Source organism: Panthera tigris, chromosome D4 (assembly GCF_018350195.1).
Source record: "Panthera tigris isolate Pti1 chromosome D4, P.tigris_Pti1_mat1.1, whole genome shotgun sequence".
Lineage (NCBI taxonomy): Eukaryota > Metazoa > Chordata > Mammalia > Carnivora > Felidae > Panthera > Panthera tigris.
In genome coordinates, this window is record NC_056672.1 from 88,336,414 (window position 1) to 88,351,866 (window position 15,453).

The following is a 15,453-nucleotide window of genomic DNA, read 5'->3' on the forward strand; positions in this document are numbered from 1 at the left end:
CTCTCTCCCCAGCAGAAACATCCTTGGGCGGAGGCCCTGGGTCCCAGGCAGCGGGCTGGCAAGCGGCTGAGCTCGGGGGGGCCGGGGGCAGCAGAGACCTGCCGGGCCGCGTCACGCTGGGGCCCCAAGACAGACTTTGCCAGGAGTTCGTTTCTGCCCTGATGGGCCTGATTGCTAAACCAGGAGCCCCTGGGCTGAATTAAAATGTTGATTAAAATTCAGCCGGAGCTGCCTCTGTGTACCTCTGATTATAACAGCAGGCGGATGAAAATGTCAGCCTTCACGTGGGCTCTCCCCCACCTCCCTGCCATGCTCTTCTAGGGAGACGGTGTCATTCAGCGATCAGCTAGTATTTACTGAGTACCGGCTACGTGCCAGGCAGAGCCTGGGGGCTGGGGGTGCCGGGAGCACAAGGGGCCCCAAGTCCCTGCTCTCGCAGTGCTCACATTCTGGTGGGACAGATGTCACCTGGGGCAGGTGTCTTCACCTTCAGGCAGAACACCTTCAGGCTGCCCGGGGGCGGGGGGGCGAGGGGGGTCTCCTGGGACCCAGGGACGAGCCAAGCTTAGACAAACTCCAAGCACAGTGCGGAAGTAAGGAGCGTGGGCTTTGGGGTCCTGCCCAAAGGCAACCTTCAGGCAGAACAGGGTGAAAGTAAATACCCGGGGGCCCGCTGATGCCTTCCCTCCTCCCCAACCTTGTTCCCCACCCCCGCCCCTCCCAGGAGTGGGTCACCAGCACCGAGCTACTCATCTCCCTGGACCGGCTCAACACGTTCGGGGATGACATCTTCAAGGACCCCAAGGTGTTGCAGTCCTACTACTATGCCGTGTCTGACTTCTCCGTGGGCGGCAGGTAGGTGGAAGGCAGCTTGGCGGGGCCCCAGGACCCTGGCCATGGGGCACAAGGTAACTACCATGAGGGAGTCACCCAGGGGCTGCTGTGCGGGGTAGAGAAACCCCTTGAGATGCCTCTGGGCATCTGGGGGAGACAGAAGAAGCAGGATCCTGGTCCTCTGGACCCGGCATTCGAGGCCTTGGTGGCCCAGCTGCATCCCAATTCCTGCTTTTCTCCCATCAGCTATGTTTCCACCCCATGCGCAGGACCTTCCAGACCTTTGCACCTGCTGTTCCCTCTGCGAGCAGATGCTTGCCTTATGTCTGTCCCCTCTCTGCTGTGGGAACTGCCGGGCGTTGCCGTCCGGGCCCTCGGTGCCGGCTCCTGCTCTGGTGATCGGTACATGCTCTGGTTTGTCTAAGCATCTCCCCTCTCTGAGAAGCAGGGCAGAGGCCTCGTCTCTCTCAGCATTCTCGGCCTGTCGCCCATGCGGCCGTGGGTACGGATCCGGGGGAGACGCAAAGGGTGTCTTTGGCATGAAAGCTCAGGGGCTTCCTTCCTGGAAAGGGACGAGAGAGACAGAGGTGTTCCTGCCCCAACGTCAAGGGGGTGGCGGACAGCAATCAGATCACTCTCTCCGACACACAGCACGCTCCAGAATAACGGGAACGGGGGCCCGGGCAGGGCATGCTGGCGGTCAGGGAGACTGCTGCGTAGACGGGGGCCCGGCCAAGGTTGGGGGAGGCCGGCATCCTGGGCGGAAGGGCCCAGCGTGTGCCAGCCCGGGAGGCAAGGCTGGAAGATGGTCGGGACCGTGGGCCGAGTTCATTCACGTGCCGCCGGCCGCGGGGTGCTCTCGAAGGATTTGGCCAGGGTGGTCACAGGGCTTTAAAAGGCCCCAGCCCCAGCCCCGACATTGCGTGGGGACGGAGAAGAGGAGAGAGAAGACGCGCGATGTTACAAAGTGGCCGAGGGAGGTGGTAGTAAGGCAGGGAGAAGCAGCATGTGGGTCCACGAGGTATTTAGGATAGGAAGTCCACGTGCTCTGGGGGGAGGGGGGATGGCCCATCTGGGGGGGGGGAACAAGGGGCTTCTGTAGTTCAGGGATGCTTGGGGGCGTTGAGAGAGGTGGAGAAGTCCAGGAAGGGGATGCGAGCCCCGGCCTGTGCAGGGCTGGGCTGGGAGCGAAGGGGCAGTGGGGGTGTCCGGGAGGGCCCCTCTCTTCCTCCTCCCCCGTCACCCCTGCACTTGATTCGGGTCAAACCACCCCGGGGGAGGGGCTCTCCAAGGACGGCGGGGGGTGGCCAGAGAACATCTGGGTCCCAGCTGCCAGAGCCGGACCACCCTGGGGCCTGCAGCTGGCTGGGGGGCAGGTGGGCCAGCGGCATCCCACCCACAACGGCCTACAGGAATTTCACTCCTTCCCTTGGAGTCCGAGAGCTTCATGGGGGAGGGCGGTGTCTGCAGACCCCCGTGGGGACGTGGGGGGTCCCTTGTCCCAAGACTGAGGATCCTTGTCTCTCGAGACTCGTATCCACGTCACCCCCGCCAGAAATGCTGGACCGTGACCTGCCTCCCCTGGGCTCCCGTGGAGGAAACAATGCCCTGTGCCCGTCCCACGCCCTGTGTCCCCAAAGTAAAAAACAAAACAAAACACCGGGGGTGCAAGCAGTGGTCAGCGATTTCTTCATACCCACTGAGGGCAGAGCGTGGAACACAGCTTATGGGAGCCACCAAGTGGCCATGGTGTGGCGCCCAGGAGCCCGGAGTCTGCACACCGTAGGACAGGGCTCCCATTCCGCCTCTGCTGCTTAGCGTCCGTGACTTCGTGGCCTGTGCCTCAGTTCCCCCATCTGTTAAATGGGGGTAATAAAAGCGGATGGAAGGGGTTCGTCTGTGTGTGCCGTCAGCCCTCCGTTACTGTCGACCCCGGGCACGCGGCCGAGGTTCCTTAAAGCTCCGTCACTGAGCACAGGACCGGGGGCTCGTCCGAATGCCTGGCGGTGAACCCCTTGCCTTCCGCCGTTTCTGGACCCCCTGCCCCGTGTGTCCCCAGGTGCCAGTGCCACGGACATGCCAGCGAGTGTGGGCCCGAGGAGGCGGGCCAGCTGGCCTGCAGGTGCCAGCACAACACCACGGGCGTCGACTGCGAGCGCTGTCTGCCCTTCTTCCAGGACCGCCCGTGGGCCCGGGGCACCGCTGAGGCCGCCAACGAGTGTGTGCGTGAGTGTCCTGGGGCTTTGGGCCGCGGCACAGACTCCCCGAGACCCCGAAGTGGGGGCTGCTCCGAACACCAGCCCCCACGTCCCTGTGGGGATCAGGGGAGGCTGGGAGAGAGCTGGAGGGGACGTTTGTTCCTCGGCCCTCCCCCAGACCAAATCCCCCAGTAGAGGCTGCGGTCAGAGGGCTGGGAGGCCCCCCGACTGTGCCTTTGTTTCAGCTGCTCTAGCCGCAGCTGCTAATCAAAGCCAGAAGGCCCCGGGTCCTGGGGGGGGGTGGAGGGGGGCGCCGACCTGCCCCCCCAGCCTCTCCCACGGCCCCCCAGGCAGCCTTTGATGTCTCAGTCCCCGTGTGATGTGGCTCTGACCACCTAACCTCAGGGACAGGCTGGAGACGTTGGGGCCCGTCCTACCTTCTCCAGGGACGCGGGGCTGCCCACGGCCTGCTTGCGTCCGTCCCCGCCCGGCAGGCTGGCCCATCCCAGCTTCCCACTGTCCCCAAGCCCTGCCCTGCCTCCCAGAGAGTCATCTGAGTTGCTTCAGGCCCTCTGCGCGGAGCTGGCCATCCTGGGGCTGCCGGAGCTGGGGCGGGGAGGGGACGGCCTGGTCCAGGAACAGGGCACTGGCTGCAGGAGCTTCCCAAGGGCCACTGGCCCTGCTAGGTTTCTGCTGCCCTCACTGGCCTGGGGTCACCTGCCCTCACTCCACCAAGGAGTCCTCCCTGGGGCCAAAGGAAGCTGTGCCGGCCAGCTCCTCCGTTCTGAGCCTGAGTCTCTCTCCATGGTGGGGACGCAAAAAGCCAGACCGCTTCTCCTGCCGTGTCCTTGTCCTCTCTGCCAGCAGCCTGGAAGCCGGGCACTTCGGACCTGACCCCCTGCCGCCCAGTGCAGGCCGCCCTGAGCTCGGCCTCATCCCTGACCCTCTAGCCCACCTGATTGTGTCTTTGTACGCAGCCTGGTCCAAGCCCCATCACCCCTCCCACCCCAACTCTGGGCCCGAAGCTCCAGCTTCTCTGCTCCCCAGCTCCTGTGTAACCCTCCCAAAGCCTGCCTTGCCGCGAGTGAAGTCCACTGACCGTGGCCGCCTGGCCTCCCCGGATCATGCTCTGCTGACCTCTCGACCTCCCAGCTGCCCCTGCACCACTCCCTGTCCCCTTGTGCTGCCCCCTGAGGGTCCGGTTTGGGAAGACCAGTCGACGGGTCTCCATACCCTTGATCAAGCTTGACCTGCCTCGAGCTGCCGGCTCCTTCATCACAAGACCACCCCGCCCCCGCCCCCCGGGCCCCGGCCGCTCAGCACAGCCCCCTGTCCCCTGCCCCCTGCCCACAGCTTGCAATTGCAACGGCCACTCTGAGGAGTGTGTGTTCGACCGGGACCTCTTCCGCGGTACGGGCCACGGCGGCCGCTGCCTGCGCTGCCGGGACCACACGGCCGGGCCACACTGCGAGCGCTGCCAGGAGGACTTCTATCGCTGGAGCCCCCGGACGCCGTGCCAGCCCTGTGACTGCCACCCGGCAGGTGAGCGGGCCCCGCCGCCCAGCCCCCACTCCTCCCCCCGCCGCCCGGTTCGAGCCCCCACTGCCCCGAACCCTTGCTCCCCCAGGTTCGCTACGTCTCCAGTGCGATGACTCAGGCACCTGTGCCTGCAAGGCCACCGTCACAGGCTGGAAGTGTGACCGCTGCCTGCCCGGGTTCCACTCACTCAGTGAGGGAGGCTGCCGGTGAGGGGGCCGGGGGAGCGGGTGTGCACGGCCCAGCAGGGCGCGGGGCGGTGGGCGGATTGGGACCGAGTGCCAGGAAGCAGGGGGAAGGGGATATGAGCTGTCCTTCCCTGCTCCCTTCCACGCCTCTGTCCTTCACTCCTTCACCTTCTTGACTCTGCAGCCAGTCCAGTCCCAGGCAAGGACTACAGGCACCCAGTCCCGGGAGAACGGGAGACAGGGTGTGGGTCCCACGAAGCCCCGCCGGTCTTGGGGGTCGAGGGCAGGCTTCCCGTGCAAGGCACTGAGTTCCAGTGTGAGACCTGAGAGGCGGGGGCGGGTGTGCCAGGCAGAAGAAAAGCATGTGCAAAGCCTCTGAGTGCGTGGTACAGGGCGGGAGGACGGTTCCAGGGGGGGACCTCAGGAGGAGTGTGGACAGACATGAAGCAGGAGTGGGACGAGGTTGGGGGCCGGGGCAGAGGCTGCAGCAGGAACAGCTGGGAAGCGTGGCAGCGTGCACGAAGGCTTGGCCACGGAGAGGGAGCGGCAGAGACCCGGACAGATCCCAGAGCCCCTCGGAAGGCAGACGTGGCAGGAGGTGGTCACCGGGGAGCAGGAGAGGAAGACGGGATGAAGGCTGGGTCCCCAGGCACCTAGGTGGAGGGAGGCCGTTCACGACACGGGGAGGACAACGCGGTGGGAAGAGGCTGAGTCCGCACTGCTGGTGGGGTATCCAAGAGAGAGACAGGCAGGGGGCCACTGGGGTCTGGACCTTGGAGGAGGGGTCTAACACACTGACCACCACTTGACTGAGAAGCACCCACGACCGGAAAAATAAAGCTCTTACAAATTCAGAAGCACTTCAAAATGAACTTGGCTTTGGTTGAAACAGTCTCCTTATATATTTGAAAGGCGGTGGAAATGCATTGGGAGTCATATGGGGAGTATCGGATGCCTCACAAAATACTCAGCTGTTCTAGGCACAAATCTGGCCCTTAGGTGGGAGTTGCATGCTTCCCCCGTGTTTCTCTGGCCTCTGGACCTTTGCACATGCTCCTAGCCCAGAGCATTCTTCTCTCCACAACCCCTGCCTCTCACTGGCCTGTGTCTAGCAGACCCCTACACTTTCTTCAGTCCCCAACTGAGATGCCCCTCCCCTGGAAGGCTTTCCTCTACCTGTCCTCTTGTCCCCACCCCAAGCACCTCCTTGGTGCACCTGCAGCCTCTTGTACATCTCCATAGAATGTGTCAGAGCACAGCACCTATCTGTTTGCTTGTTCATCCTCACTGGGCTGTAGGCTCTATGAGCACAGGAGCCATGTCTTGTCAGATAGTGGATGGATGGAAGGAAGGAAGGAAGAATGGATTGAAGGATAGATTAAACGATGGATGGGAGGGAGGAAGGAAGGAAGGAAAGGAAGGATGGATACATACATTGATGGATGGATGGATAGATGGAAGGAAGGAAGGATGGATAGAAGGATAGATTAAAGGATGGATGGGAGGGAGGGAGGGAGGATACACGGATGGATGGATAGATGGAAGGAAGGAAGGAAGGAAGGAAAGGAAGGATTGAAAAATAGATTAAACAATGGATGGGAGGAAGGAAGGAAGGAAAGGAAGGATGGATACATACATTGATGGATGGATGGATAGATGGAAGGAAGGAAGGATGGATAGAAGGATAGATTAAAGGATGGATGGGAGGGAGGGAGGGAGGAAGGAAGGATACACGGATGGATGGATAGATGGAAGGAAGGAATAATGGTTAGAAGGATAGATTAAAGGATGGATGGGAGGGAGGGAGGAAGGTAAGATACACAGATGGATGGATAGATGGATGGAAGGAAGGAAGGAAGGAAGGATAGATTAAAGGATGGATGGGAGGGAGGAAGGAAGGAAGGAAGAAGGGAAGGAAGGATACATACACTGGTGAATGGATGGATAGATGGATGGAAGGAAGGATGGATAAAAGGATAGATTAAAGGATGGATGAGAGGGAGGGAGGAAGGAAGGATACCCACATGGATGGATGGATAGATGGATGGAAGGAAGGATGGATGGATAGAAGGACAGATTAAAGGATGGATGGGAGGGAGGGAGGAAGAAAGGAAGGATAGATACATACATGGATGGATGGATAGATGGAAGGAAGGATAGATTAAAGGATGGATGGGAGGGAGGGAGGAAGGAAGGAAAGATACACGGATGGATGGATAGATGGAAGGAAGGAAGGAAGGATGGATAGATTAAAGGATGGATGGGAGGTGAGGGAGGGAGGAAGGAAGGAAGGATACGTACACTGATGGATGGATAGATGGAAGGAAGGATGGATAGAAGGATAGATTAAAGGATGGAAGGGAGGGAAGAAGGAAGGTTGCATGAGTAGGGGGCTAGGCCAACGGATAGAAGGCTGGAAAGATGAATGAACAGCTAGGTGGTTGGAAGAATGCACGGATGGATGAGAGGACGGGTAGGCAGATGGACCGCTCTCCAGGTGAGGGGACGGGTCACTTCTTCAGCAAGGTGGGAACAGTATAGCCAGGCGCAGGCTCTTGGGCGAGCCTGCCTCCTGGTCCTCTAGGGGATGGGGAGGGATGGGGAAATTCCAAGGAGGATGGGCTACTCTCACTCCGGACTCGCTCCCACCGTCCTGTCTCTTTGGCAGACCCTGCACCTGCAATCCTGCTGGCAGCCTGGGCACCTGTGACCCGCACAGTGGACGCTGCCCCTGCAAGGAGAACGTGGAAGGCAAGCAGTGTGACAGGTGGGCGAGCCGATCCGGTCATAAGCCTGCTGGGCTCGTGGTGGAGGAGCGGGGGGCGTGGTCCATACGGACCTGGGCGTCCTCGTCGCCCAGCAGCCTTCCTGGAGCGCCACGGGTCTGCCACCCTGGAAGTTCTCTAAAGCTTCTGAGGCCGTCTATGCTTTGGCCCACTACCGCTGATGATTAAAGGCTGTGATAGCCGTTGTTTTTTTTTTGGTTTTTTTTTTTTTTTTACATCTTCAAAAGAAAGAGCTGGAAAGCATAGGAGAGATGAACTAATCCAAGGATAGCAAATACCTTGGACTCGTACCATAGCCTTCCTGTCTCACACCCAGGGCAGGCATCACGAGTGGGGCACAGCAGTCTTTACCGTGAGCCCTACCGTAACCTCAGAATCCTCTCCGTCCTGCTCCAAGAGGCTCCTACCAACTGAGCTGAGATTCAAGCTTGTTTGCCATTTTCATCATCCCGTCATGGTACAAATGGAGTGTCTAAAGCTCAGTGAGCCGAAATTGCTTTTTCAGAGCCACACCGTTCTTAAACTTCCTCTCTAGTGTGTTTTGGGGGTCTTCAAGCCCTAAGCAATGGCAGATGAATGTCCCCTTCCTGGCTTCGGCCCTGACCTCTGAAGCCCTTCGCAGCCAGCGCAGGGTCTGTCTGGGGCTCTGATTCTCTGGCCACAGGCCCTGTGTGTAAAGCACCTGACAGTATTATATTGTGGATTCGAGTCCTGTTAGCCTGTGCTGGGCCCCTGCTGGTTCAGGAAGAAGCTGGTGCCAACGCTGTGGCTGGCCCTGGCCTTGACTTGCCTTGGTCAGCCCCAGGCCGCCCCCCTCACCTTGCCCACATGTGGCCTGTGGGCCCTGGGGTGGAAGCTGGGCTATCTGCTGGGACTTCCTTCTCTGAGATCCCTCACGCAGGGAGGCAGAGTGGAGTCGGGGAACCAGACCCCACCGGGGTTCTCTGCCCCACTGCCTTGCACCTTGCGGATGAGGTGCCTCTGAGCCTCCCTTTGCCTGTTTGTCAAATGGGGCGGCTTGATGAGATGTGTTCCTCGGAGCTGGCTAGACATCCGGGGCCATCGACTGCTTATGAATCTGATACCTCTGCCCTGGCCAGCTCAAACAGAGCCCCCAGGGTGCCAACTGGGAATCTGAAATATTTCTCCAGGGCTCCTTGGAGAAGCGGCTGATCTAGAGCTGGGGTAGGGAAAATGCAAGATGAGCCCAGAAGGCTCGTGTCTTGTAACAGAAAGCACGAAAGTGCTTAATTAAGAAAAAAGAAAATGAAAACAAACAAAACTAAACCAGGGGACGCCTGGGTAGCTCAGTGGGTTAAGCATCCAATTGTTGATTTCAGCTCAGGACATGGTCTGATGGTTCATGGGATCAAGCCCTGTGCCAGACTCTGCCCTGAGCACAGAGCCTGCTTGGGATGCTCTCTCCCCACCCCACCCCCCTCTCTCTCTCTGCCCTTCCCCTGCTCTCATTTTCTGTCTCTCTCTCAAAAAAAAAAAAAAAAAAAAAAAAAAACCTCTAAACCAGGATGGGAGCCTGTGTCAAAAGGACACGAGCACTGGGGCACCTGCGTGGCTCAGTCGGTTGAGCGTCCGACTTTGGCTCAGGTCGTGATCTTGCGGTTCTTGAGTTCGAGCCCCGTGTCGGGCTCTGTGCTGACAGCTCAGAGCCTGGAGCCTGCTTTCGATTCTGTGTCTCCTTCTCTCTCTGCACGCCCCCCCCCCCATGCTCTGTCTCTCTCTCTCAAAAAGAAGTAAAAACGTTAAAAAAAGATCACGAGTACCCACCTGAAAGATCCGTGCCAAAGCTGGAACGATTTGAACAACTAAATAAATAATGACAGTATTGGATTATAACCCCAAGAATAAAATAAATATCCACGAATCCACACCGATATACCCACAGATGAGGGAAAAAATAAATACACCGGGACAAAGGGACAAACCTTCCTTGCAAAAGAATTCCAAATAATAGTGTGGAAAGAGTGACGGAAATACAAAATCAGTTCAGATTTCACAGTAACGGTCGCTGTAGACGAGAGCCACCTAATTCAGCGGGCAGGATTTTAAGGAGAAACGGGACGTTTGCATAGCCCCAAATATCTCCCTCTCAAAATATTTGTGAATTACTGTGGTGGTTTCAGTCTGTGTGCACAATTCTTTAATACTCCGCCCTCCAGGGGATGGAGCTTAATTCCTCTGCTCTGCACCGCGGGCTGGATTTAGTGACTTCCTTCTAACGGCGAGCGTGTGGCAGTTTTGGGGCGCGGGAGCGGGGCAGGCAGCACCTTGACCGGGTGGTGAAGGGTAACGTTACCGGTGATGTCACGTGGGCATCACTTACCCCAGTGCGATGTGATGGGAAGGACACCTCCTCTCTGTTTCTTCCCCAAACCCATGGCCCCCAGTCTAATCGGGTTTCTAATCAGAGACACCCGAACTGAGGGGCGTTCTACCAAGCATCTGTCCACTGCTCTTCAAAAGTGGCAAGGTGCTAAAAGACGAGAAATGCCGAGAAGCTGGCACAGACCAGAGGAGACGCCATGTCCTGGATCGGGTCCGGGGCAGAAAACCGACAGGAGTGGAAAAGGGGGCAGAAATCCTAATAAAGCCTGGAGTTCAGTAAACAGCATTCACTCATGTGAATTTCGTGGCCTGGTCACATGTACGCCGGCCATGTCAGAGGTTGACATTGGGGAAAGCCGGTGACAAGGCCACAGGAACACTCTCTGCGTGATCTTTGCAACTCTTGGAAATCTGAAAAAAAAAAATGTGTTTTTTAAGTTTCCCCAGTGACTCCGACTCAGGTCAGTCTAGCTGGGATCCCCCGGACCTCCCTGACTCCTTTGCTCCCCTCCCCCCCACCCCCCCACCCCCCCGGCACGTCCTGCCTCCTTCCAGATGCCGTCCAGGGACGTTCAACCTGCAGCCCCATAACCCAGCCGGCTGCAGCAGCTGCTTCTGCTTTGGCCACTCCAAGGTGTGCTCGGCCGCTGCCCAGTTTCGGGAGCACCACATCCTCTCCGACCTCCGCCAGGGTAAGAAGTGCTCCCCATGGTCCACAGCAACCTCCAAGAGGTCGGCTCTGCACCAAGGGCGGGGGGCAGGCTGTCCTGCTCTGGGGAGATCCTGCTGTGCTGTATGGGAAGGAGGGGGCGGCCTCCCCGAGGCCCCTCTGTGCCCCTCAGCGCTCCCCAGTACCTCCCGTACCCCTTGGCTCCTTCCCTCGCCCCTGCCTTTTACCCAGCGTCTAGCAGGGCTGGGAGCTGGGTAGGCGGCAGCCTTTCAATCCCGGGCGGGGATTTCCAATCAGTCTGCTGGGGATTCACACTCGGTCCCCTGGACTCTATTTATGCGCACTTGACGTATGCCAGGCGCTGTGCTGAGCTCTTTGCATGCGTGGAACCTATGGATTCCCTGGAAGGTAGGTCGGTACTCTCATTCCCATTTTACAGATGGGGCAGCCGAGGCCCGGAAAAGGTATGTCACAGAATTTAATTGTTGGCACCCGGGTTTGTCGGCTCCTGAGTTTTGGGCAGGCCTTCTGTCCGGGTGCAGAGTCCAGAGGTGCCGTGGTGCCCTGGGTCCCCAACTGCGGGTGGTGTGTCTTTGGAGCAGGAGAGCAGTGGGGCTCGGCATTCAATCACGGCCGACGGGGACCCTTGCTTCACCCCGCAGAGCCCCCCCCCCCCCCCCGCCCCCAACCCCTGCAGCTCCCCCAGCTGGGCTAGAACCTCAAGCGCTGGCTCTGGGGCGCCCCAGACGCGGGGGCAGTGCGCCCTCTGCTGGAGGCTCACGCAGAACGCAGGACGGAGCCGGGCTCAGCGTGGGGCTGGCCTTGAGGTAGCTTGTCACGAGTCTAGGAGGTTAGCATCAGGCGGGACTCATTCTACAGATCCTACGAACACCACCATTTTGTGTTCTCACCTTGAGCCAGGCCCTGGGCTCCGCACAGGTGTCTCGGAGCCCTCACATGACCCTCAGGCCAGCAGTTCTCAGGCTTTTTTGGTCTCTGGAAAACGACTGAGGCCTTCAAAGTGCTTTTCTCTACGTGGGTCGTTTATATGGCTAACTTCTGTCTTAGAAATGGAGACAGCAATTTTTAAATAACTATATATTAATTCACTTAGAAATGACCACAACAGGGGCACCTGGGTAGCTCAGTCGGTTGAGCATCAGACTTCGGCTCAGCTCATGATCTCAAGGTTCATGGGTTCAAGCCCCAGGTCGGGCTCTGTGCTGGCAGCTCAGAGCCTGGAGCCTGCTTCGGATTCTGCGTCTCCCTCTCTCTCTTCCCTTCCTTTACTTGCTCTCTCTCTCTCTCTCTCAAAAATAAATATTAAAAAATTTTTTTAATTAAAAGAAATTTTTAAGTATGTTAGCTAACTTGACAATAAATTATATTAAAAAAATTTAGAAACTGAGCAGAGTAAACGTATAAATAAAGTAATATCAGTCTGGGAAAAATAACTCTTTTTTAAAAAAACAAAAAGAGGGGAGTATATTTGCCGTATGGTTCTGCACATCCCTTTATGGTTGCATTAATAGAGGTCTGTTGTGATACCACATGACTTGCAGTTTCTGGAAAATTCCTCCATTTGCTGCTAAGACATGAAAGATGCAAATACCATCTTAGTGTTACTAAGAAGATAGTTCGACCTCATGGGCCCCCTGAAAGAGTCTCAGGGTCTCCCGGGGTGTTCAGACCAACTTTGAGAACTGTTGCTGGGCCACGAATACTTCATCGCCCTCGTTTTGCAGAGGAGGAACCAACTTCAGAGAGGTTAAGTAACTTGCCCAGGGTCACACAGCCAGTGAACCTAGCCTAGCGCCGAGGAGCCCCGGACCTCCTCTTTCTGACCTCTTTCTCTTCATCCCTCCCTCCTCGCCCCTTCGGTGCCCCAGGGGTTGGGCCTCCACCCCATTCCCCAGCTGCCCCCTTGAGGTCATTTGCTACGTGCCACGCTAGGCTTGGTGTAGTGCCGTCACCAGAGGGAGGGTGGACGGGACTGGGGACCGGAAGGTCTGGGCTCTCATCCTGGCTCGACCACTTCCTGACCGGGTGGCACCCCTTGGTGCAGTGGGACTGATGACGCACGCACCTCGAAGGACAAGGGCGGTGAGGTCGTGGGTGAGGGAGTTCTCCGAAGACCTGAAGTTGAGGTCAAGTTCAGTACCGTTAGAGATGGCTCCAGTGTCCCAGTGCCCCGTGCTGGGGTCTCCGGACCATCTTCATGCTGTGTTCAGAACCCACCGAAGGGGCAAGGCAGGCCCGGAGGTCTGACTTGGCCCTAAACAGGGTCGGCACCCTGAGCTTTCTCCCTTCTCCTGGGGCTACCTCCCACCCCGAGACCCCCACCCGGACTCTGGGATGGGGGTCTGAGCGGCCGGCTGTGGGCAGCATTTTGCCAGCAGCAGCTGGCTCTCGCCACCCCCCACCCCCTGCCGGCCTGTCTCTACAACAGTCTCTCGTCCCCCCTGGGCCGGTTGACTCAGGCTGTGCTCAGGCCTCTAGGGGCCCTCCGTGGGACCCCAGGAAGGGTGTGAGGTGGGAAAGTGTGGAGGCCCCCCTCCAGAGCCTCACGCGGGCGCGTGTGTTTGCTACCCAGGAGCCGAGGGCTGGCGGGCCGGAAGTGTGGGGGGCCCAGAGCATCCCGCGCAGTGGAGCCCAAGGGGGCTGCTCCTGAATCCAGAAGGCGAGGAGGAGCTCACGCTACCAGGTACCTGCCAGCCACAGGCAGGGGCAGGGCTGCCCCGTGCTCATTTCCTACTGTGACAAATTACCACCGGCCCGGTGGCTAAAAACAGCGCCAACTTATTCTCCAGTGTTCTGGAGGTCAGAAGTCTGAGCTAAAATCACGGCATCCACGGGGCTGCGCTCCCGGGACCCCAGGGGAGAGTCTGGTCTCTTGCCTTCTGCAGCTTCTGGAGGCCGCTCACATCCTTCGGCTTGTGGCCCCCCCACCCTCCATCTCCAGAAGCATCCGGTCTCCCTGTTGCAGCTTTTCTGCCCCCCTCTTCCATGTGTTAGGGACTTGGGGATTACTGGGCTCAGGCGCCTGATCCAAAATAATCCCTCCCCTCGAAGGCCGGCTGATCAACAGCCTTAATTCCGTCTGCGGTCTTAATTGCCCCTTAAGTGCCATGACATGTGACATATTCACAGATTTCTTGGCTCGGGGCATGAGTACCTTTGGGGGCCATTTTGCGCCAACCACGTGCCCTGCGGGGTCTGCCAGAGCACCCCCCCCCCCACCCCGGCTTTCTGATCAAGGCCTTGCCACTAGTCTTCTTCCCAGAAATGCCTGTACCCTTCCCATCCGTCTCTCACCCTGCCAGGCCACTGAACGCTCTTCCCGAGGTCACGGGATTCCTGCAGAATGTAATTATTCCTGCAGAATCATTCTCGATTATTCTGAACCGCCCCTCACCAAATCGGGCAATTTTGGTTTCCTGGAAACTGTACCAGACCTAGAACCGGGATCCGGGTGTCCATTCTTAGTTGTCTTGTGGCCAGATTCCGGGTCCACTGGCTGCCCCAACCCAGTCGTGCCCTTGACCTCCCTCTCCAAGAAGGGCCGGAGAGATGGTGCCCAGATGTCTGAGCCGCTCAGTGGACACGGTGCCCAGCCAGGAAGCAGAAGTCACAGGGAGCCTGAGGCCCCGTCCTGGGGCAGGTGCCCCGAGCTCAGAGCCCCAAGAACACAAAACACCCGCTATTCCGCGGCTGCTTTGTTGACACATTGAAGAAAAAGTTATTCACTCAGGAAGCACTTGCTGGGTTCTGTGCCGAGTGCCGGGCACAGTGCAGGTGGACGGAGTCAACCATTTTATTTCACTTCTTGAAATAAAGTGAAATAAAGAAATTTTTATTTCACTTCTTTATTTCACGGTCTACCAACATGCTATACCTCCGGCTGACTCCCAAGTGCAGAAGGACCGAAGGGAGACAGCCGGGCACGTCCCGATGTGCCCTCTCCTGCCGCGTGGCCGTTTCCCAGCCTAAGCAGGCAGAGGACCCAGAAAAATGGCACAAGTTCGAAAGCTGGGCCCTCCGTTATCTCTTAGCCTGCCGCCGCCTTCTTTCTGCTCCGAGCCTGTTGTGACTCCGGTGGAAAGCGTGGCCTCGGGGCCACGTGCAGCATGCTGGCCTTGTGACTTGCTCTGAGCCTCACGCTCAGCTCCCACGGGCGCGGGGCCGCCAGAGTCTGCTCGTGGGGTGTCGTCGCGAGCATGGCTTGTCAACGGGCGGCCGGGTGTCCCCCACTGTGCGTGCCGTGTGTGTGTGTGTGTGTGTGTGTGTGTGTGTGCGGTATCCGCCCTGCTCCCAGATCGACTCCGCCGTCCCCTCGGACTTTACTTATAAAGCCAGAGCTCAAGGCAATGATGGCAGAGCAGTATGCCGGCCGTGGGGCCCTGTGTTACTGCAAGGTCACAGGCGCGTGAAGCCGGCCTGCAGGGAAGGTGTGGGAGGCCACCCTCGGCATCCGATATGCCGGGAGGCCTTCGATTTTCTCCTTCTGTCGTTTTTATCTTGTTTGAATGTTTAATTGTCAATAAAGTCAATATACCATAGACATTTGAAACCAAGGTAATTAAGTACAGACGTCAAAGCCTTCTTCTCTTGTCGTCAGAGAAATTCCTGGGAGACCAGCGGTTCAGCTACGGACAGCCCATCACACTGACCTTCTGGATCCCCCCCGGGGGCTCCCCACTCCCCGTGCGGCTGAGGCTGGAAGGGGCGGGCCTGGCCCTGACTCTACGACCCTCCAGCCTGGCGGGCCCCCGGGATGCTGGGCAGCCGGGGGAGGCCCAGCTCACATTCCAGTAAGTGCCTTGCGGAGTCCTGGGAGGTGGGGTCGGGCATTCGGGGTGGTCCCTGAGGTCTGGGCACACTCGGATCCTCCTGTGGTC

The 15,453-nt window shown here is 58.5% G+C and overlaps 1 protein-coding gene across 1 annotated transcript in view; it reads left to right on the top strand.

Moving 5' to 3' along the window:
* The window catches only part of LAMC3 (laminin subunit gamma 3), a 56,708-nt gene that overhangs the window by 16,485 nt on the left and 24,770 nt on the right, over nucleotides 1-15,453 (top strand). Inside the window, exons 3-10 of the mRNA XM_042964567.1 lie at nucleotides 725-855; nucleotides 2,894-3,060; nucleotides 4,386-4,574; nucleotides 4,660-4,777; nucleotides 7,425-7,523; nucleotides 10,441-10,577; nucleotides 13,149-13,259; nucleotides 15,174-15,366. Of these exons, the coding sequence (XP_042820501.1) occupies nucleotides 725-855; nucleotides 2,894-3,060; nucleotides 4,386-4,574; nucleotides 4,660-4,777; nucleotides 7,425-7,523; nucleotides 10,441-10,577; nucleotides 13,149-13,259; nucleotides 15,174-15,366 (1,145 nt within the window). The remainder of the gene's footprint in view (nucleotides 1-724; nucleotides 856-2,893; nucleotides 3,061-4,385; nucleotides 4,575-4,659; nucleotides 4,778-7,424; nucleotides 7,524-10,440; nucleotides 10,578-13,148; nucleotides 13,260-15,173; nucleotides 15,367-15,453) is intronic.